General features: G+C 40.6%; 1 protein-coding gene across 1 annotated transcript in view; it reads left to right on the top strand.

The window, feature by feature from the left end:
• LOC116667112 (1-phosphatidylinositol 4,5-bisphosphate phosphodiesterase epsilon-1-like) overlaps positions 1–23,918 on the top strand; it is a 50,602-nt gene that overhangs the window by 23,196 nt on the left and 3,488 nt on the right. Inside the window, exon 2 of the mRNA XM_032491297.1 lies at positions 5,254–6,807. Within this exon, the coding sequence (XP_032347188.1) occupies positions 5,605–6,807 (1,203 nt within the window). The 5' untranslated portion in view covers positions 5,254–5,604. The remainder of the gene's footprint in view (positions 1–5,253; positions 6,808–23,918) is intronic.

Here is a 23,918-nt window from a genome sequence, read left to right as displayed (position 1 = left end):
ACAACTTCTTTATCCAGTCATCTGTCAATGGACATTTAGGCTGTTTCCATGTCTTGGCTATTGTAAATAGTGCTGCTATGAACACTGGGGTGCCACCACCTCTGCACAGCATGGCCACTCTACACATCCACCGTCCTCTGCCTCCTGTGAGCACACACGGTTCAGCTGTGTAACATCCTGCAAGTGGCACACACATTATGAAAGCAGCCTGGCCATGCAGCAGCTCTTCTACCCATGACATGCAGACAATAGTCAGGAAGGGCTCTCCGTCCCCCCAGATCTGCAGAGTTTTCTTTTTCTAAGTTTGCTCTTATATAAATATCACTCACAATGAGACAGCTGCTAGGCCGAGCGATCACACAATATGTCATATTCATAAAAACAGTAACATTGGGCATGATTAGACATTATTTTTACCTAAAAACAAGAAAACCAATTTAATTCTAAGCCATGTCTTGCTTCCAGTATTTCATTTCTAAAATACTGTTAGATGTTCATGGCATCTAATTTAGTTTTAATGTAAAGGTATTTCAGCTTAAATATTAGCTTTGAGGATATCAGGTATTATTTTATGCAAAGCTTTTAAACCACAATAGAATAGTTTTGAAATGGCAAAAAGAGAAGATATGAGTATATATACATAGATGTGTGTATACATAGATATACATATATTCATATATATTTGGAGAGAGACAGAGAGAGAGGCACTAGTCTAAGCTAGCTACATCGTGTTTAGGATTAGAAGCCTCAATATTGTTAGGATGTTACTTCTGTCCAGATTGATATAGTGATTAAAACCAATCCCAAGGTCCCTGCAGGAATTTTTTTTTTTTTTTAAAGAAATTGATATTCTTGAGGATGAGGGTAAAGTTTGGGTTTACTACACTAAATGATGTGGCACTCTGTTCCTTCCCAATTGATGTGGCTGAAAGGAGTCATGTGATGAGAGTCATGTTTGGGGAAGATTTTTCTGAAAATCATATGGGGTGCATTGAAAGAGGAGGAGGGTAGAATTTGGGAGACTGGAAACTGTTAAGGAATCCAGGTCCTAATGGACAAGGATTGGGCTCAAATAGCCGTGGAAGGGAAGGAGAGAGTCAAATGCCTTTTGAGATCAAGTATGTGCCTAGGTATATGCCAGGAATGTGGGGTGCAGGTCTCTGTGAAGGTCCTTAAGTTTGAAGATGCAAGGTCTGTGTTCTTCTGAAGCTCTCTATCCATGCAGGGTCCTATGCTATCAGTAGCTGCAATGTAGTGTGCCGTGACATGCTGTGGTGGTGAGATATAGGAAGAACTCTAGGAAACACAGATGAGAGCAGTTAATGCTGACAGGTGAGCATCAGAGAGGGCTACAGAGAGGAGATGCTATTGAAGCTGGGCAACAGTTTTAGTAGAGTTAGAAGACAGTGGGAAGGGAAATACATGGAGGCATTAAGTGCTAGGTTGCTTCAATAAATGGCAAAAAGACCAGTGTGACAGGATATCTTTTCTTTGAGGGTACTGGTCAAAGATGAAACCGGAAAAAATCAACTGGGACTAAATCATTAAGGGTCTAATGCCATCCAGTGCTGCCCACTTTTCTTTTGTCTCATCATTTTATCAAAAACTTGGGTCGTTGTGTGTGCTCATCCTGTGAGTGTCATGAAACTATAATCCTATCTGCCTCCACTCTTGGCTTAAAGTTACATTCTGCTAATGTCTATATCCTCGTGTTTCTGGGAGAGCAGTAGGGAGAGAAGGAGTGATTTGCAAACCAATTGGAGACTGTGTTGACAGTGAGGATTTCCTAATGAGTTTTACAGTTACCTCAATGGGCAACCTTTTTTGTGATCCTCCACATTACTGGCAGTCTTATCAGTGTAGTAGTTCCAAAAATATTTATTTATGTAACTTTCTCATCTACCTTTCAGTCAACTCATGATATCGAATATATACAGAGTATAAAGATTAAGGTATCTCTGGATTTTCTGGGTCACGAGCCTTGCATCGCAAACTCTGAAATGTTTCTAATAAGGAGAGTAGAAGTCATAAGAGGTTAAGTCTTAAGGGTCTCGGAAAAGAGTGTAGATTGGTACACCAGTGCCTTTTGGGAATGTTTTAAAATCTTTGTTTCTTTGTGAGTTATGGAATTTTCATCATAATAGTTCAGAGAAAGGAGGTCGGGAAGGAGTGGAAGAGCAGACATTCAGTGGAGAGGAAAGAGTGAAGACTGACTCACATCGTGTAGAGTGGGTGTGGGTGTATGCATACACCTCCAACTGTACTCCATGTGCCTGTGGTAGGGAGAAATGGAGGAAAGGGTTGTGCAGACAAAATATTTTCTTTAATCTCTTTGCTGAGTGGACTTTGGTTTCTAATCTGTCAAATATGGATAATGATAGAACTTACCTGTATTAGTTATGTATTGCTATGCAATAAGTTACCCCTAAAACCTAGTGCCTCAAAATAGTGAACATGTATTATCTCAGTTTCTGTGAGTCAGGAATTTGGGAGGGGCTCAGCTGAGTGCTTCTGGCTCAGAGTTGCTCATGAGATTACAGTCAAGATGTTGACTGAGGTTGCCATTGTGTGGAGCCTTGACTGAGATTGGGGGATCACCTTCCAAGATGGCCCACTCAACTAGCTGTTGGCAAGAGGCTTCAGTTCTTACCACAGGGACCTCTCCTTATGACATGGTAGCTGACTTCCCCCTGAGAGAGCAAGAGAGGAAGAGCAAGAAAGAAACCCCAATGACTTTTATGACCTATTCTCAGAAGTCATACACGGTTACTTCCACCACATTCCCTGTTGGAAGGAAGTCACTAAGTACAGTCCACAGGCCAGGGGAAGGGAATCAGCCTCCACCTTTTGGAGGGAAGAGTATCAAAGAATTTATGGACATATTTTAAAAGCATCACACTATCTTGTAGGGTTGAGTCAGAATTACATGAGATAATAATTGTACAGTGCTTAGAACAGAACTTAAGCAGCACCTATCTTGAATTACCTTCCTCATGGGTGAGAAAGGACAGATGAACTGTCAATTTAAAGGCTTTGGCTTGAAAAATCACTCTAAAAAAGCAAAGATATTGAAACCAAGCTGGTGCCATAAGCCATTAAAGTAAAGTTATCAGTATAGTTCTTGACATGAAAAATTGTTTATGTTTTGAGTTTTAAAAAGCAGGTATAAAACAGCGTGTACAGTATGATCTGGTATTTGTGTAATTATGTACATTAATCTCTGTATGTTGATACATAGGGAGCATTCTGGAAGAAGGTTCCTTATAATCTTGGTTATCACTGAGTGATGGGATTTGTGTTAAGGTAAAAAAAAAAGTGTGTGTGTTTGTGTGTGTGTGTTTCTGCATTGTTCGAATTGTTTCACACTAAGCATATATCTACAAAAGTAAGAGAGGACTTTTCCAAAGAAAATAAAAAAGAAACCAAGTTGGAAGAACACAAAAGATGGAAAGGGTTAGGATGCTGCTCTGGGTGAGCTGGTCTGTTCCCTGTGAAGTATCTGATTGATAAGGTGTCCTCTGATCCCTTAAAGTAGATGTGAAGACCTGCATGTGCTGGGAGCAGACGAGAATTTGTGATTGTTCTAGAGAGGCTATGCATGTAAGAGAAGAAGAGAAAAGCAGAAAAGGGAGAAGCAAGGAGAGGAGGGACATCTGGGGGACAAAGAGTGAAGACAGGGCAAATCTCCTGTTGACAGCAGAGCCTGAATGCTCATCAGTTGCCTTGGGAAGAACAGTTTTACCTACAAAGGAATGGTATACTTGTGACAGGCACTCTATGGACTGAGAGTGCCGTAAACATCCTTTATAATTGTACTGGCCACAGTGGATTGAAATTTGTTCAGTTTTCTCTCTCTCAATAGACTTGCAAGCAGATCCTGGCTATCTAGCCCATTACACCAACATTGAGTTCCCAGCATAGAGCAGGGTTCAATCATTCAGAGAATAAAATAGGCTAAAATAATGCCTTTTACAAATTGAAAATGTTTATGTCTACTGATATTAACTGAATAATGTATTCAAATGAAGCAGAGGGCGTTAAAAATATATTTTACAGGAAAAAAATGGAAACACTGCCTAAATATGATTTTGAAATGTTTAAATCTACCATTTGTTTCTCATTTGTCACATCTGCCCTTTATTCACCTTTTCCTTTTTTCTGCCTTCTTTTTTATTACTTGAAAAACTTCTTTTAAGATTCTAGTATTTTGACTTATTTCCTATATTTTTTTCTTAAAGTAGTTGCACTGGGGCTTAAAGTATATATCTTTAGCTTATGACAGCCTGTCTTTAAGTAATGTTATCCCAAATCATGTAGAAAATAATCTTATAACAATGTATTTCCATTTCCCCTCTCTTGAATTTTGTGTTATTATTGTGATAAATTTTACTTCTGCATTTGTTAGTAACCCCACAAGACATCATTATTATTTTTGCTTTAAATGGTCAATTATCTTGTCATTTCAAAAGTAAGAAAAAATTATATTTACTTACATATTTAACATTTTTCATACTCTTTATTTCTTTGTATAGATCTAGGTTTCTATCTGGTATCATTTTCCTGCTACCTGAAAGACTTTCTTTACCATTTCTTATGTGCAAGTTTGCTAGTGATGAATTCTTTCAGCTTTTGTATGTCTGGACATCTTTATTTCATTTTTGTTTTCAAAAGATATTTTTGCTGGGTATAGAATTCTAAGTTGGCAGTATTTTTTTCCCCCAATACTTTAAAGATTTACTCCACTCTTCTGGCTTGCGTTGTTTCTAATGGGAGGTTTGCTGCCATGCTTCTCTTTGCTCCTCTCTATTCCATGTGTCTTCTTTCTCTAAGTTCTTTGGCTTCACTGAACTCTCAGCTTTTTCCCTTTAAATTAGTCTCCATCTCCTTCCCTAATAGCCTAGAAATTCTCAAGCTGTAAGTTAGGGCATTTATAGAGCTCACCTAATTTGTTTTGTTCTTTCAGGGATCAGTATTCTATGTTATCTGTTGTTCAGTATCTGAGAGCCATTATTTCATTATTTTTTTCTGATTTTTTTTTTAATTGTTTAAGGCAGGAGGATAAATCTAGTCTCTCCATTTTGGCTAGAAACAAAAGTTCTGAAATATTGAATCAGAAAAACACCTAAAACCAACTTATGATCGCAGAATTCCTTCCTCAAAATTGGTTCATATTTTGCATCAACTTAGGATTATGAGTGCATTAAGAAAAATTCATTTAGTGCCACAGTTTGACATTATCCCTTTGTCTTACAGGAAATATTCAAACTGGATTTTTAAATCATTGTAAGCCAGTAATGGATCAGAAGTTACAGAATGCAATCCCAAATAAGTCTTCGAAAGAATTGCTTCAAATAACCGAAGAAAAAAATTGATTTACCATCCTAAAACCCTGATCTAGAGAAATGTATTGCACATGGTAGGAAGTGATAACTGGAAATTTATTTGGCTCTTAATGCACCTAAATGAAAGGAATTGCCACTTAGTTTCTCAGAGGGCTTGTGTATCTGAGATGTTTTAATAATCAGTAGTTTTATTAAAATCTTGACATGATCACCAGGGAGAAGAAACAGAACAATAATAGCTAAAACCTGTGCGTTGGTCAAGATGACTTCTGAAGAAATGGCAGCTTCTGTTCTCAGACCTGTGACTCAGAGAAAAGTGATACCTGCTCAGTCGGCTGTCGATGAAAGTAGTGATAAGGTCCCAGACATCCGTGTTCCAGAGGCGCAGCGTGTCAGGCAGAGCAGAGAGACTTCTCATACCATCTCACAACTCAACAGACCCACAGAAGAATCTTCTGGAAGCAACTCACCCAAGATTCTCTCAGTAGCAAGGGAGAAAATAATGAGTGATGAGAACAGTAATGGAAAGTGCTGGGAGAAAAGTATGCCAGACTCTGTGAAAAACCTTAACATTAACTGCAACAACATACTGAAAAGCCATCAGCTTAGCCTTCCTCAGAGCACCTTTTATGAACCGTGTGATTCTATCACAGAAGAAGGCCTGTGTTTGGAAACTGGAATCCCTTCTTCACTGGAAAGAAAGGTGTTCCCTGGAATTCAACTGGAAATAGACGGACCTCCCACGGGCATTAGTCCATTAGGAAATCAGTCGGCCGTCATAGAGACGGGCAGGGCACACCCTGACGGCAACATGGCAGTATTTCACTTTCATTATGACTCTGACAGGACAATGTCGGGCACTTTCTGTCCCCTATCAGATAACTTGATTTTGGATGATTGTGGAAACTGTGTACTGCCTGCTGTTGGTGGGGAGCAAAAGAAAAATTACATGGCATATACTTGTAAACTGATGGAATTGGCAAATAACTGTGATAACCAGAATAGGCAGCTGCAGTATGAGCCTTGTGACCCCTTGAATGACAAGTACTTGTGCTTTGAAGCCTCTTGCCCAAAGGCCGATGTGGTATGTTCAAGTGACAGCTTTTGCAGGGAGGATTTTACTGACAGTCCACCTGCCAAGACCTTTCTGAGCCATTTCGAGGACTTCCTTGATAATTGTGAAGATGTAGAAGAAGAGCTTTTCAAAAGCAAAAAAGAGCGGTCCACTTGGTTAGTGAGGAGATTCTGTAAAAATGACAGGGAAGTTAAGAAATCTGTGTATACCGGGACAAGGGCAATTGTGAGAACTCTGCCCTCTGGTCACATTGGGCTGGGAGCTTGGGGTTACATTGATCAGAAGAGAAATGGTCTCTTCTCGCCTTGGGGGAGGATCACAGAACAGCTGTCAACGGTGGTGATTAGGCAAGATGGGGGCCGACGTCTGTCAGAAGCCCAGTGGTGTCAGGTAAGAGTTAAAGTTTCTTTTGATCATTTCTTTAAACTTGATCTTTTAAAATCCAAGTTTCCATTGTCTTAGCTCATGAGCAATTTTCGGTTCTGTCAAATTATGATTCTTAGGGGAAGCACTTGTAGTTATCGGAAACTAATAGACCTAATAGATACTGTAATTGATAATGTCAAGATTGAGATAATGCCACAATATAAGAAATAAAATACACATATGTCATCCAGAGTGGAGAAATTAGGAAGTTTCCCTGGTTACAGTGTATGGGATTACAAGGTAGAGTAGGGGAGTGGGGAAATGTCTCCGCTGAACTGATTATCTAGTTGTGTCCTTTGGAGATACATGCCTCTGTCCTCTTCTGCCATGTAGCTCATCATTGCTTTTAGGCTGCAAGGTCTAAAGGAATTTAAATCTGGTTTCCTCCGTTTTCTAGCCAGTGCTCCCAGTTTCTTCCTTCTTAACCTTTTTAATGCCATGGGCGCCTTTGGCAATTTGGGAAGACTTTGGACTGAGAAGAACACTTTTAAATACATCAAATGAAATACAAAGGGTCACAAAGGACACAGATTATGTGGATATGCTTTTATCAAAGTATTTTTTGAAATTGTGACGTAGCAGGGTGCTTCTTTATCAACACACTAAATAGTGGCACATTAAATATCTAGCCATGTGATAACTACCGTAATTTCAAAGTAGTGATGAATGTTAGTAGGGAGTGGTTTGCCTGGGGATTTCCTACTTTTAGCACGGCAAGTTCCACCTTCTGGGAGGCCACTCAGTCTTGGGCACACTGGGGCAACTGGTCATCCTAATTATAAACACTGTTTTAGGGTTTCTTCCATGAATATAATGTACGAAAATATCTGTGATTTCAGTAGGTGACAAGATCACAGGTACTGCTAATTCTCCTGAGGTTTGTTGCTTATATTCACAATTGAAGGAAATGCTAAATTTCTATTTGAGAGTAATAAAAATTTTTTCACCCAAATTTCTGGACTCTCTGAATTCTATCCACAGTTCCCCCTCTTTAAGATTCCTGCTCTGGAAATGCACACAACCAGGTTGCCCACTCTTGGACCCAGTCGTTGCATCTGAAGCCAGCACCATGTATCCTCTTGATTTTTTTTCCTTTCCTGGCTAAGCAGCCCTGATCTCCATGGGGGAACTGTTTCTATAACTCTCGCATTCCATTTTTTCACAGTTCCTTAAAACCTGGCCCTATAAATAAAACACTTGGTCTAGAAAAACATCTCTTTTATTGAAATATAACTAGTATATTTTTATTTTCATCATCGTCTATCGTGGGAGCTAATATTTATTGTGTGTTTCACATGTGCCAGGCATTGGGCCAAATAGCTTACATACTTGATTTCATGCAGTCATCTCAACTACCTTCTGATAGTGGTCTGATTATTAAGCCCATTGTATTGCTAAGAAAATGGAGTCCCAAGGATGTTCAGTACCTTGCCTACAGTCACTTATCTAGTAAGAGCTATAACCAGGATTGTAATTCAGGCATCTCACACTCTTAGTTTCTCAAGAAAGAAAATTTAAATGAAGTTTTTAAAGGAATGAAAGAATTCCGTTTTTTCCAGTGTCTGGTGATGGAGTAGCCCCACTCACTGATCTTACGGTATCTCAGACTTGGTCGTGTTCAACATGGTCACTCTAACCCTGGTTATGTGTTAGAATCCCTGTCCAGGCCCCACTCCAGACCCTCTGAATCAAGACTGCTAGGGCAGGGCACAGCGTGAATATTTTTTCAAAGTTCTCCCTGTGATTCTGTGATTCAATGGAGTTGAGAAACACTGACTAGGAGCTTAAACTGAGGTCCTTGCTTTTTGGTCAGGGCATTTCAGGAATATTTGCTCTGCCCTAAATTCCTTGACCCATCTCAGGCTCTCAGGAGTGTCAGGGCTGCCCCACAGCCCTGGGAGCCTGCCTGAAAAGTGACGGCCTGCAGGCCTTTCTCTCTGTACGTTTGCCGAGTGGTTCAACCCAGCAAGTGTCAGGGGATTTGCTTTTGAATCTTCACCTGATTCCTCATGAAACCTGAGTCAGGAGGTGGTGTCAGCTACCCACATGCTCCCCAGCTCTTCTGACAGAATTTTTTCCATGCAGGGAGAAAAAAAACCTCATCCCAGGCGTGTCCTGCCTGCACCATGATGACTTGGCAGTGCTCATCGTGGAACGGCTGCTGACAGCCCACTTAAAAACACATTGATTTTAAAATCCATGTACGCTTGAAATTGAACAGTAAACATACAACAGAAATTTAAATATAGCCAAGTAAATGGAAGAAGATGGATTGAAACCATTAACAAAATTTCCCACAGTCATACAGTCATGAAGGTCGTGAATCTGATGTCAATTTCAGAATGATTTTTGGCATGCCGGTACTCTTTCCTCCAGTTTCTAGAGCCCTGCCACATCTTCTAAGAATGTTCACGGGTCCCTGGCTCAAACCTGCCCCTTTCTGTGGATCAGAGGCCTTGAAATGGGTAATTTCTGATGAACAGAACAGAAGAGATGATGCAAATTATCTCCTCCCTGCTTCTTGGTCTCTGGAGGCTGGGAGAGGCTGCCATACCTCCTGCAGAGTGAACTCCAGGAACTTCTCTCTCCTTCTCTCTGTCTGGGCTTTCAGGAGGCTGTGGGCATTTTTATTAACCTCTAAGGTGAAGCTTGGAGGGGATGGGCCAGCTATCCTCCTGTTTTTTCTTAAGGGAGATTTCTAAAAGGGAGAGCCCTTTTTGAACATTCAAATATGGCATGAATGAATCAGTATTTTCTAAGTATGATGTTGTCTCTACATCTCATTATTCAGTCTGGTGGAAATCCTTCTCAGAAGTTTCACAGATGAATTATAGCCCCTTTCCCCTTGCTCTTATAAACTACTTCATCCACCTAAAAAATGCAGACCCCATGGCTATGCTCCTGTTCTCTGATTATTTCTCATGTGTCCTTCCTGGCTCTCCAATCAGATTGTAAATTTATTAAGGGCAAGAAATGGCCCTACCTTTTCTAAATTCTCCATAGTACAAACACAATGCCAAGTACTAAGGAAACAGAACAATGCCATGCATAGAGACATGGTCTCTAGAGTCAGCCAGCCTGAGTTGAAATTGTGACTTTGACTCCGTCACCCACTGGCCTTGTGACCTCAGGCAAGTTGTTTAACCTCCTTTTCCCTAATTGCCTTATAGGTAAACTGCAAATAATGATTCTTGGGGGATAAAATGAAATGTTACCATAAAGTCTTCAGCGCAGTGCCTGGCAAGGAGCGAGAGCCACTTTTGTCACCTGGGGCCATTTATCACATGCTTTGTCGTGAACATGTTCTCACCTCCTTCCACCCTTTCGTGGCTTCTCACACAGGGACGTTCACAGTACTGCGAATTTGAATGTATGTCCCTCAATCTATGATGTGGTAGCTTGAACAATCCTTCCCATGCATTTAGAGAATATGTTATTTGTCCAGGTAATTCCTTTGCCTCACATTAAAAATTTTTTTCTTGTATGCCTTCATCAAAATGACCCAATTAATTTATGTTTGCACAGCTATGCAGAGCAGAATAGATTTGAATGGGAGACATTAATAAGGATCAGTGCTTGCTGACTGACTAACCATATTGGTGTTCTCCTCCTCCAGCCTGTAAAAAATTAAAACCTACCCCTTATCTAGTTACAGCCACACTCCTCTCGCCTGCTCTCAATTTACTGGCTCAACAAGATGGCATATTTTGGCAAGTGGCTAACATCTCCAGGTTAAAGGTTGATTAAGGGTGCCTTTCCTTTTAAAAAAAAAAATTTTTTTCTCCTTGCCCGAATTTTGAAGAGTTTAGGTACCTAGAGTTATTCTGAATATGAAGTACAAGAAGTTCCTGCCTCTGCTGGAATCAGTCATGTAACCTGAGTTCTGCGTGCACTGAGTGATGGAACACAGAGAAGGCGAGGGTGGCAGGGCAGACAGCCCACCAGGTCCTGTTTTACTGCTTCATTTATTTCCCTGCCTTGATTCACAAGAGGATTTACTGTGCAAGAATATGTATGGCAAAATAGGGGGAAGTGAAGTTTTATTTTTTAAAAATCAGACTAGAAAAACTAAATTGAAAAGGAAAGTCAAAAGCAGCTTCTGTGTTGCTAGTTCTTAGTTGGCTTTCTTCCTTCTAAATTGTGCCTTGCTTCTTTCCGTTTTATTCTGCTCTCTAGCAGAGAAAATTATACTTGAGAGGCAATGAAAAAATTTTTTGAATGTTTAGCATAAATACCTTGGTATATATATCCTTGATTCTGTGTTTTCTCTATGATGCGTCAAGGGACCAGCCGATAATAAACTCATCTTCTAAGTTGTAACTTTTATGGGTGATCAAATATCCGCTGAGCCCTGCTGTCCAGTGTTGTAATAGATGGCAGTTGAAATAGCAACATGTTGTGTTTTCTTGTCTGGAAATTTGGTCTCCCTGCAGCTTGGGTACAGTTTGGACCTTGAAATAATTAAAATTTCACAGGGTGCACAGGCTAAGCCGAAAGCCTGTGCTTGGGGCCATGCCAGGCCTCCTCTTCCATTACCAAGGGTTATGTCGAGTTCATGACATGGGTCTAGGACGATGCTGGCCCCTTCCTGCTGAGCACAGTGAAAGGGAATCCAGCTCCCAGCCAGCCCCTGCATAGTTTAGTCACGTCTAGTGCATCAGTGGAAAATGTGACGGGCTGTCAGAGGCCAGGTCTGTGACGGTTAGACAACTTTCCCTTATTAGCTGCATCGAGGCAGCTTAGGGTGAATTTACTTCCACATCTTGTGTAGTTACACCAGCTCTTTAGCTAGGATTTGGGGGAGGGGTGATATGGAATGAAAAACACTGACCCTGGACCCTAGTTTAAGGTGAATATATTTATGGCCACTGTTATTCTCATAGTAGCTTTGGGACACAGTCAGCATTAGGATTTTTTTTTTTTCCCTTTTCCTCAAAATGGGAATTAGCAACTGGAGAGGCCCACCCCATCCCTGGAAATGGGCCATGGTTAGATTGTGGCCTGAAAAGAATCAGAACCCATGGGCAAGGATGAAAACATCAAACGGAGGTCTGATCTAACACATATGGTGCATTTTTACACAGGAAGGACTCAGACTGCCCATAGGATGACCTCCCCATAGTCATGAGTGATGAAGTATCAAAGATTGAAGCATCATTGGCAATGGGGCAGGGGGTGGGAAGTGACCATCCCCTGACCCGTCCATGACTAAACTAAGTCATGGCTCAGGCAGGGCCCTCCCTGAGTGGCTGTTCTCAGACAATGGTGCTGGGATCATTTTCTGGCCCTGGAGAGCCCCATCCAGTAGTTTTTTGTTCCAGCAGCTGGCCTGGATGCAGTCAGAGCCTCAGATCAAACATGGATCTTACAGAGCTCAGGTATTCAAATCCCTAACCCCAACTCTCAGCCCTGGAACCCCAACCCCTTCCCTCTCATTTAGGCTATCACCCCTCAAACCCTCAGAAAGAGCTCAGCAGAAAACCACCTCAGCCTTCAGCAGCACAAAGATGCAATGATTTTCAAGGGTAAGGAAAGCCCGTACTTTGCAACTCAATAGCAGATCTCCTTGGAGAGAAGGAAATATGCTTTGATTTTTTTCTTTTTAAAAAAGCTTTGTTGAGATATAATACCATTAGTTTGCCTATTTAAACTATATAACCCAGTGGTTTGGGGTATAGTCACAGATGTGTGCAACCATCACCACAATTTTAGAACATTGTTATCATCTCAAAAAGAAACCCATATCCTTTAGGTATCACCCTCCATTCTCCCCATCCCTTCCCTTCTCCCCTAGCCCTAAGCATCCACTCATCTACTCTCTGTGTCTGTAGATCTCCCCATTCTGGACTTCCACATAAATGGACTCATATAGTATGTGGTCTTTTGTGACTGGCTTCTTTTACTCAGTGTACAATTTATATTGTATCATGTATTGGTACTTTTACTTTTTACTGGTGAATAATACTCCATTGTATGAATACACCATGTTTTCTTTATCCATTCACCCGCTGTTGGACACTGGGTTTTTTCTGCTCTTTGGCTGTTATAAATAATGCTGCAATGAACTTTCCTGCACAAGTTTGTGTGTGGGCATATGTTTTCATTTCTCTTGGGTACATACCTAGGTGTGGAATTGCTGGGTCATATAATTTAACTTTTTGAGGAACTGCCAGACTCTTCCAAAGCAGCTGCAGCTTTTTACATTCCCACAAGTGTGTGTGAGAAGCCATGTTTCGACCAACATTTCTTAGTGTCTGTCTTTTTGCTTGTAGCCATCCTAGTGGGTATGAAGTGATATCTCATTATAGTTTTGATTTGCATTTTCCTAATAGCTGATGATGTTGAGCATCTTTTCATGTGCTTATTGACCATTTGCACATCTTTGGAGAAATGCCTATTCAAGTCCTTTGCCTATTTTTAATTTTTTTTATTATTGCATTCTTTGTATATTCTGGATATAAGTCCATTATCAGATGTATAATTTGCAATAGATATCTAGATACAGCTGTAGGTACAGGTACAGGTATAGATATAATAGAAGTCAGGAGGGTGGCAAAGACGGTTTTCAATTTTAATGCACAGTAAAACTTGTTAAACCTTTTCTTTGGACATTCATTTATCTCATTCTTAGTCTTTCTCACACTCCCCCACCAGCAACAACTTTCAAGTAAAATTTTCTGTCTTTCTTCTCCCTACAATTCTCTCCAAACTCCATTCTTCATAGTTTTCCCCTCCTCTTCTGCTAAGCTTTTTATCATGCGTATAGGCCACTTTTATTATTATCCAACTTCTGCTCCCCAGAGCAGTGGCTGGGAACCAGACTATCAACTGCAAACTTATGCATCACAAGGAAGGCATCCGAGGCAGTGATGTTGAGAAGGAGGTCACCACTTCACAGAAACATGCTCCATCCTGCACAGGTGCAGCAGAGCCAGGCCGAGGGTGAGTCACGCAGGTGCCTAAGGTGCGAACTTTAAGGAGGCAGCATCTTGCAAGTGCCAACCCTCTGCTTATTAGTGAATGCCTCCTTAAATTTTAAGCCCTAGGCGACTTACTTGTCTCACCCTAGTCCCAGCCCTGGGTATGAGAGTCTAAGAGAATCTATGGTTTAGAAATGCATGTTATCTTCCTAGTCCAGGAATGGTCTTGACTAAACCCCCACATACCTTAATACAGATATTAAAATATAAGCTAAGAATGGTTCCTCATTTTTAAAGGCTTCAAAAAATCACAAGAATAATAATATTTCATGACATGTAAAAAATTACAAGAAGTTCAAATCTCACTGTTCATCAATGAAAGTTATAGAAACACACCCATTCTTTTATGAATTGCTTAATAGCTGATTTCTCCCTGTAACAGCAGAGTTGAGTAGCTGCAGTCCAGACTGAATGGCCTGCAAAGACTAAAATATTTATTATCTGGTCCTTTACAACAAAAAATTTGCCTCCCCCTGGCTTAGAACACCCCTGTCTCCCTGGTTAATTCCTACCTATCCTTCCTTCCTTCCTGAGCTTCGATTTTACATCATCTCTGTGGTCTTTACGGCCAGTCCCCTCCCCCCACCATGGACCCCAGTCCAGAGTGACTGATAGTCAGTGCTCAATACATATTTCTTGAATGGCTCCCTGAATTATAAATGAATAAAGGCAGTTTCCACCCATTTTTGGTGTCTTCTCTCCTTCCCCAGACCCAGCACACGCAGGATAGCTGTCCTTCCCCCGACCCTCAGAGCTTGGAACCAGGTCCTTTTGTAGTATCTAGGATGGAATCAGAATTTTCCATTGATGACATTCAAAAGGATCTTCTTCAGTCCTGTGAACCCAGAGATCCACGTTTGTCACCTCCACAGACTTGGCCTAAAAGACAAAGAAGGGATACCTTTGGACCTCCTTGTTCCCCACTCCCCATTTCAACTGGCTGTAAAAAACCCTTGGGAAAGTTTCCAAATGTTTTGTGTTTATAAGGGAGCACCTGAGACTGCTGCGATCTGCACTGGGTCAGGGAGGGAAGAAAGCCCCCTTCTCTCAAGATCCGGGAGCTCTGCCCTTGCCCTTCAGAACCCCCAGTCCTTACAGGTTGATTTCCATCATGGACCAGAGGGGGAGCTGGCTTCTGTTTCTCAGTCCTGGTCAGGGATGAGACCGGTGGCCAAAGGATGGGGACAGCATACTGTGTTTGTTAGTTGGGGAGATCGTTCTTGCAGTTTGGGAGGTATTTGGCCAGTTCCTTCAAACCATCTGACACCCCCCCAGCCGCCCCAATACTCTCAATTATAGATCTGAGGCAGCACCTCCCCACCCCAGTAAAGACCTAAATACCAATTCCGGTTCTACTATTAACTGTTTGTGTGACCTTACACAGATCACTTTTAGGTCCTGGATTTTAGTTCCTTTGGGTGTGAAGGAAAGTGAGGGCAGACGTGTATTCATTGCCTGCTGTGTCAGACACTGTATGAATGATTTGCATCTATTAACTGAATGAATGTTTCCTCTTAACTCTAAAGGCCCCAGCAGTCTGTATCTTCCTGATTTAAGTCCCAACCCTGGATTTGGCACTGAGTGAATCTTCTACCTCTCCCAGCAGTGCCTCCAGAGGTTTGATTTGGAGAGAAACTTGTCACTCAAACACTTTCAGTCGCGGAAGGACAGAGGAGAGATGCTCTTTGATCACTGGCTAAGCTCTGAAATGCGTGCAGTGGTACAACAGCAAGCAAGTGGGCTCTTACTGGGGGCCGGGCCCTGTGCTGCCTAGACGTCTGTGCTCTTTCCCTCCTTTCATTCTCACAGCAGCTGTCTATGAGGTCGACGTCATGAACATTCCCATTTCACGCTCGTGATAAGTAACAGGACCAAACTCACACAGTGTCAGGACTTGAACTTGGGTCTGGCTACCTCCAAAGCCCATGTTCATAACAGCTCCTCAGAAGTTCCCTGGAAGATTCCGATGTAACTCGCCCCAATAACTTGCCAGAGGTTCTGCTCTCTTATTAAATGTGCAAATGTTGAGCTGGATGAATCCTTGCACTGTTTCTTTCTTCATATGTGAGCTGGGTGTGACCTTTGGATGAAATAGGAGACGCGGGGAACAATAACAATTCTTAATGTGAGGGGCATGTTGGCTATTGAAATGGCGAAGATTTATTTTTATGACTCAGCCTGCAAGGAGGAGGAAACCAAGCCCGAAGGTTTGAATTTTTTACTGAATTGCTGTAATTTAGAAAGACATTTAAAAAGTTTTATAAGTAAGTAAGCAAGAACAAAGTCCAAAGCAAACTGCACACATCTGACTCAGAATCTATAGCTTATTCATGATCACGCTGAAATAACCAAAACGAGCGGGAACATAATTCAGTATTTTTCCATTTTAACTTAAAGTTTTCTCTGATCCTTCAGTGATTCCGACCAACTGACCTGAGTATGAAAAACATGACTCAGTAACACTTCTTTCCATAGTCACACCATTAAGATGAAGTTTTCACCTACTTCACAAGGTTGTGAGGCTGGAGAGGGCAAAAAATGAGCTGGTTGTGTGTTCAAATGCTTGCCCAAAGTTATAAAATCTCCCCGCAATTATAACTTTTCTCTTCTTCCTCCATGCTCTGAGATTCAGAGTGAGGTACCTGGGGAAAAGAGGACTCAAAAACTACTGCAGAGGCGGCAAAACAAAATCAGAGTCAGCTGTATCCTTTCAGAAATGCTGCAAGTGTCGAATGGAACCTGCTTCCTGAAATCCGACCCTTTGGTTTCCCTTCGTGATGCCAGACTAGTTTGAATAACTTCATCTTCAACTTGAGACTAGATAACTTTTTGTCACTGACACCTAGTTGGTCTTATCCCTGTGTTTTGATAGGATAAGGAATCGATCTTTTCAGTAGACCATGCTGAGTAGCCTAGTTTCAGAAAGATTTAGCACCAAATTATAAATGGTGACACTTTAATAGTGAGTGTGGATGTGTCTCGAGAGCCAGCATGTGGGAGTTTGGCAGTTGGAAAGCCCCATGGCTTCAGTTTTTCCAGATTGTGTACCCTTCCATCAAATAGTCATTTCTTAGCCTTGAAAAACTCTCTTCTAGGACCAGGGACAAGTTCATTTGAGTTCTAAATTGGTGAATCCAAAACTTGTCTAGTAGCAAATGCATTATTATTCTCTTTAATGAGGCCAAGAAAATGGTCTCAGGCCCTGCACGGACCAGCCAATTCTCCTTTCGATGGCCACAGACCAGATGTGGATGCCATAATGACAGTGTGACTGGCAGGACTGATGTTTTGTGAGGGTAATGCCATTATTGCAGCAACCGTATTTTCCAACTAAAAATCTGGGAACTTTTTATGGAGAGGAGAGAGGGACAGAAGATTTGAAATTGAGACTGACCCAGAATGATTGGTCTTGGGAGCTATGGATCACAATATAAAGGGAAAAGATGGTGAGTGCAACTCACAACTAGTGCAAAATCTAATTTGTTGTTAGAAAAATCAGGAGCCTGAAAATGAATGACTTGATAGTGGTGGCCAAGAATTGTCCACATGTAAAGACAACACATTGGAAGCCTAGAATGGGATCCAACAAGTGTTTTTCCCAAAGTTTTTGTTTTTCTGTATTTTGGCAAGTATTTGGTAGCTACCATGCTTTGGAATTGTGAAGGTAATTAAATTGATTGATTTTAAACACCAGGTCATGCTCAGCTAAATAAGGGCTGTTCCTTTCTAAGGAAACACCTTGAAAGGCTCTCCCTGTTTTCCATCCCTGATGCCATTATGCAAAATCCTTTGAGCTTGGATTGAGATTTTCAAAACAATCCATTCAAGCATCCTGGCTAATGGTGGTTGGGGTAAATATTGGTGTGTGACTATGAGGGATAGGACTGGTTTTATTGAGGGTCTTATAAACTGGCCAGGGGTGAAAGGAGGTGTCTGGAAATATTTTGAGCAAAGGTAAAATTACAAGTCCTACATATAAAACTTGAACACAAACTTGGCCATTGCTTCACATTGGCTTGGTCACTGCTTTCCTTCAGTGCCAATGGGTAGTTCAGAAGCACCCACAAACTCATAATGCACCTTTGATTTGGACCCAGGCTCAGAAACACCAGGCTCATGCCAGAGGGCAGATTGAAATTTGGCCCCATCTCCTTCACCCCTCTTGGTGCCTTACAAGGGCACCGCACGCTCAACGATATGTCACAATCCTGGGTAGTACTGTATGGAAGAGAATTAGAAAAGCTGCTCAAGCCCAAAGCTACAGTTGTTTTTCTCTTGGATTCATATATTATGTGCTCAGCACAGTGGAGTCTGTTGAATTCCAATGGTCTGAAATATAAGCAAATTAAACTGGTCTGGCATGTCTGCTTTTCTAGGTGAATATAAAATAAGTATTGGTGACTTTATGAACTACAGAATTCTTGAGCTGGAAGCCTCATCTTCTGTGACTTTATTCTGCTCCTCCTTTTATGGATAAAGTAGCCCAAGCCCTAGACAGGTGAAGTTACTTGACTAAGGTTCACATAGCTAATGACAGAAGACACGGAACTAGAATCTGGATCTCCAAAGACTGTCTCCTGATCTCTAAAGTAGGATAAAAACATATGAGGCAATCTGTCCCATATAGGCAGTCTGTTAATGTCAGCTGATTCTGAACCCTGATGCTTTTAGGGTTCCTAGGATGCACAGACTCCTGGTCCAGCACCTGTCCTGGAAGAGTTCATGGTGGGGTGGTGGAGGCTGACCTGACCTGCCCTTGTTGTTCCATCGTTTTCTCAATTGCAAATAACCTTGGTTGGTGCATAGTTCATCGGGTTTTTCCTGTGTTCTCTGGTCTGTTCCAGTTTTCACGGCTTATCCTGTCTTCAGTTCTTTAAGAAGCTGGCTCATCTTGTTGCAATAATATTGTCAGTTCTTTAAGTACTCAGAGATGCCCTTTTAATTTGAATGTAGCCAAGTTTTGTGAGTTCATTTCTCCCCTTAGTCCAGTTTCTTTCCATCCTTCACTTGGCAGGTAGCTCTTTCTCTGGTTAATGACCGTAAGTTCTTCAAAGCATCCAGAGCAGCCATGGGCTCCCTCCCAGTCTCTCAGGAGGATATTTCCCCTTGTTCTTTTTCTCTTGTTTATGGGAAGCAGAGCCAAATGTGAGACACTGAGCCCAGCCAGAGGGGCCAGACCTGGCCCAGGAAGAGCCAGAATGGCCTGAGCTGCAAGGAATCCAGCCAGGAATCCCAGGCTCATAAAACATTAGTTCTGGAAGGACCTTGGGGACCACTAAGTCCAATGCTTCACTTTACAGTGAAGGAAACTGAGGCTCAAGGAGAGGCAGTGGCCTTGCCCAGGTCTGGTCAAGCATCAGTTTCAGAGCTGGGCCTGTAACCTGACTGCTCTCAAGCCAGCTCTCCTCCCCCGTGCCAGATGCCAGACACTATTTCTGACCCATAGGTGTGGAGCTGAACTGATTGTAATATGACAGTTAAGTTATTGAAGGCTCCAGAGTGGCTAAGTGAGCTCAGGAGCCAGAGTGCCTTAGTTGAAATTCTGATCCTCTGCTTCCTGGCTCTGTGACCTAATGAAAGTTACTTAATCTCTCTGTGCCTCTGTTTCCTCATGTCTAAAAGTCTAATAATTTGATCTACTTCTTTCAGTTGTTGTAAAAATCAGTAGGTTGTTATATGTTAAGTGTTAACATGTGTTAATAAAAATGTTTTTAATTTTAAAGCATTTAGACAGTATTTGTTGGCACTATTTGTTGTTGTTTCTCAAGCCTCAATTTTTAACCATAATTCTGTGTTATCTCCCTATGAATAGAGATGTTTCTCTAAGGACCCTGAAGGAATAACTCTTAATTGTGGGATATAGGGTCTGCCAGAAGAGTGGGAGGAAGAATTGTATAGTCTGAGAAGTCTTCCTGGAGGAGGTGGGCTGTCCTGGCTGAGACCTGACAGGAGTTGGGATTGCTCATCTTCCAGAAGGCAAAATATTCCATCATAAGAAGACTGACCACCATTCTCACTTGCAGGAGCCCATGTGGCTTATTCCAAATATGATATTGATTTCAGAGGCCTTTTACCATTTTGCCTTAGCCCCTTTTTTTCCCAAAAGAAATTACTTCACATAAAATTTAAAGTGATGTAATTTCTCTCAATAGAATAGGAATGTTCCTGTTTTATTTTCAGAGCACCTATTGTGAAAGTTGCCTTCAATCCCTTGCAAAAGGTTGTTGACAACATCTGTTAGATGTGAGGCATTTGCTTGTTTATATATAGTTGGTCATTTTCAGTAATGAATTAAGCACTCATAAACTTATCAGCCAAAACTAAAGCTAGGGCCTTGAAATACCCTGTATCCAGCCACATGAGTCCCCTCTTTGGGCCATCACACACCTCTGCCTGCCCCCTCTCCTCCCACCCAGGTATCATCATCCTCAGTCCTTTCCAGCATTTCCTTACTTTTCTTTTAATACAAGGTTGTTGCATCTACATGCCTTCTTAAGAGCTATACATTTTTATAAATGCCACTGAATTGTCCACTTTAAAATGGTTAGTTAATTGCATGTTATATGAATTTCACCACAATAAAAAAGCTATACATTTTAAATTCCAGTTGTTTTGAATTTTACATGAATGTGCATGCTATGTGTAGTCTTTTGAGACTTTTGTTACACGGCATTGTATTTGTCAGTTGCATTTATACTGTTGTATGTTGCTGTAGTTCATTTGCTTTGATTGCTGTACAGTATTCCTCTGAATATATCATAGTTTACTCGTGTTCTCCAGTTGATGGACATTTAGATTGTGTCCATGTTTTCACTATTATAAACTGACCTTCCTTGATCATTTTTGTATATATCACTTGTTTTCACGTCCAAAATATTCTCCTAGATATACAATTGCCTCTTGAATAACAGGAGTTTGAACTGCATGGGTCCACTTATATGTAGATTTTTGTCAATAAATGCAGACTACAGTACAGCTCTTCTTTGGGGTTGTTTGAATCTGAGGATGCAAACCTTTGCTATGGAGAGACTTTAAAGTTATACACAGATTTTCAACTGTACAAGGTCAGGGGAAGCAGCTAAGCACCCAACCACCCTGTTTTTCAAGGGTCAGCTGTATACCTAGGAGTAGAGGTGCTGGACATAGGATATGTGAATATTTATTTTGGGAGATAGTGGCTGTTTTCTAAATTTTACCAATTTAGACTCCACACCTACCCCAGGGATGTGCAAAAGATTCTCTGAATCTACAGCCTCTCTAATACCTGATATTTTCAACTTGTTATTTTTGCCAGTTGAGCAGGTTTAAAAGTGTTTCTCTGGTTTATTTTGCATTTTTCTAATCACTAATGATGCTAACTATATCATCGTATTGTTATTGCTGTATGTGTTTCTTTTTCTGTGAAATGCCTCAGACCTTTTGCCCATTTTCAGTTGGGTTGCTTGTGCTTCTGATTGATTTGTAGGATTTCCTTACATATTCTTGATATTATCCTTTTTTCTTTGTGTGTATTGTTAATATTCCTCCCCACCCCCCAGTTTTAAATTGTCTTTTCTTTTATATAAGATTTCCTTTGATAAAATTCTTAATCTTTATAGTCAAATTTATTAAAGTTTATTTTATGGTCAGTGTTTTTTGTTTTTAAGACACTTTTCTCTACTTGAAGTCTGAAAGATTCACTTACATTTTCTACTAGGAGTTATAGTTTAACTTTTGACATTTAACTCTCTAATCCATTTAAATCCTTGATTGTGTATATGGTGTGAGGCAGATATCCCATTTTAATCTATTTCCATATAGGTATCTATTTTCCAGCTCTAATCTGACACAGCACCCCTGTCATATACCAAAGTTCCACATATGCATTGGTCTTCTTTGAGCCCTCTACTGTAGTTCACTGGATAATTTACACATCACTGTGCCAATAACATTAGGAAGTCCTAACAGAACAGAAGTGTCATTACTATTCTTAGTCCTTTTCTTTACTATTATTGTTGTTGTTATTGAAGTATAATATACCTGCAGAGAAAATACAAACCATACACAGTGTACAGTTCACTGTATTTCACAAAGTGAATAACTAGCACCAAAATCAACAAATAGAACATTAGCACCCCAGAGGCCATCCTTGTATCCTCTTTCAGTCTCTCTCTCTGCCTTCCCCCAAAGTAATCAAGCCTGTCTTCTAACATTCTAGATTCATTTGACCTATTTTTTTAACTTTATGTAAATGAACTCATAGTAGGTACTATTTTGTATGTCTTCTTTTACCCAACATTTTGTCTGTAGGATTCATTCATATTGCTTCATGTAGTTGTAGTTTGTTCATTCTCATTGCTCATTCCATTTCATGAATATCCTACTCTTTATCCATTCCACTGTTAACAGTCATTTGAGTTGTCCTCAGTTTGAAGCTATTATGAATAGTGCTGTTCTGTTCCCTGCCAGCCTCTAAGCCTTTGCCTGAGCTGGTTCCCTTTTCCTGTCATGCCTGCCTGCCCCAACTTCACTACATAAGATCCTGGCCATTTTATAAAGCCTTGGTAACTACATCCTATCCCTTTCGTGAACCTTTCTTAGGCTACTGCAATATACCAAGTTATTCTCTGTCAGGGCATCTAAACTTACAGCCCATGAGTTGAACCATAAGTGTAGTACTCAGAAGATTTTTGCCCCCCCAAAAAAATTTTACAAGATAATTATTATCTAGCAAATATGCACTAGTAGGGTCTAACTACTTGCTAAGAAATCTGAGAAGTTTTTCCTAAACACGTAAACATTGAGCTCACTTGTAGTCATATGCAAGGAAAGGAGGGAGTAAAGAGGGAGCCCGAGAGTTTGTGTAAGTCAGAGAAGTGGTTGGAATAAGCAACTTCCATTTCATTCTTCTTTAGGAGAAAGTGTAGGCCAGGTTCATAGTATGATGTGATGGAGAAAATGAACAACATTGTTAATGACGTATGTGCTTCTGCTGTTAACTCTTGCCAGTTTATGGGATGAGATACTTGGAAGAAGTTGGAGCACAGTATTAATATTTAGTTTATTTTAATGCCGTCAGATGGCTAGGCAATGGAAACTTGTTTAAAAGTCTCAACTACTTTTTCAGATTAAGGACTTTTGGAGGACCAAAAGACTCTGTGAATCAGTAGTGAGTACTTGAAATGCATCGTTTTCTTACTAATGAGACAAGACATCTAAATATATTCAATTAAAAAATACTAAAGTAAATGCAAAATCCAAACCAAATAAATTAAAATAAGTGTAATGCTGATTTGCTCAAAAAAGTAAAGATACTCAGACTCAAATTGGACTCAGCATTTGAACATTCATTCATTCACTCAACAGATATTCATTGAGCACCTCCTACTATGTGCCAGCCAGGTACTATTCATGAACTAGAGAAAATAGTGAATGAAATTGAAATACCCCTGTCTTCTTGATGTGTATTAGTTGGGATATAGGTTCTTCTGTCTTTTTTTTTTTTTTTTTTTTTTTGGAGACATCAGTAGTTTACTGGATGGGGATTCTGCTGTCTTTAAAAGTGACCAAAAGTTAAAATGGCTTAAATGAGATAGAAGTATGTTTCTTTGTCACTTAAGAGGGGTCAGTGGTTATTTAGAAATTCTACTCTGCTACGTCATCCAGAGACTCAGACTCCATCTGGTATATTTGTTTCGTTCACATGATCCAAGATGGCTCACCATTTCATCCATGTTCTCAACAGTAGGTAGAAAAAAATTGGGAAAACATGGTATGCCCACTCCTTTTAAAGGACACATCCCAGAGATTGTCCACATCACTTTCCAAAACATTCCATTGGCCAGAATTTTGTTACGTGGTCACTACCTAGCTCCAAAGGAAGATGGGAGATAGTCTTGATTCTGAAAGATCATATACACAAAATTGAAGGGCTCTGTGTCCAGGAGAGAATGGATAATGGAGGACAATTAGTAGTCTCTGCTATGTTCTACTAAAGGGAAAAATACAACAGACAAAACACAAATAAATAGATATTATATAATCAGATGGTGATGTGTGACAAAGCAAGGTACCTAAAAAGAGGATAAAGGGGAAAGATACTATTTTAATGAGAGA

Source organism: Camelus ferus, chromosome 11 (genome assembly GCF_009834535.1).
Source record: "Camelus ferus isolate YT-003-E chromosome 11, BCGSAC_Cfer_1.0, whole genome shotgun sequence".
NCBI lineage: Eukaryota > Metazoa > Chordata > Mammalia > Artiodactyla > Camelidae > Camelus > Camelus ferus.
Note: the sequence above shows the minus strand (reverse complement) of the source record. Positions and strands in the feature narration are given on the sequence as shown.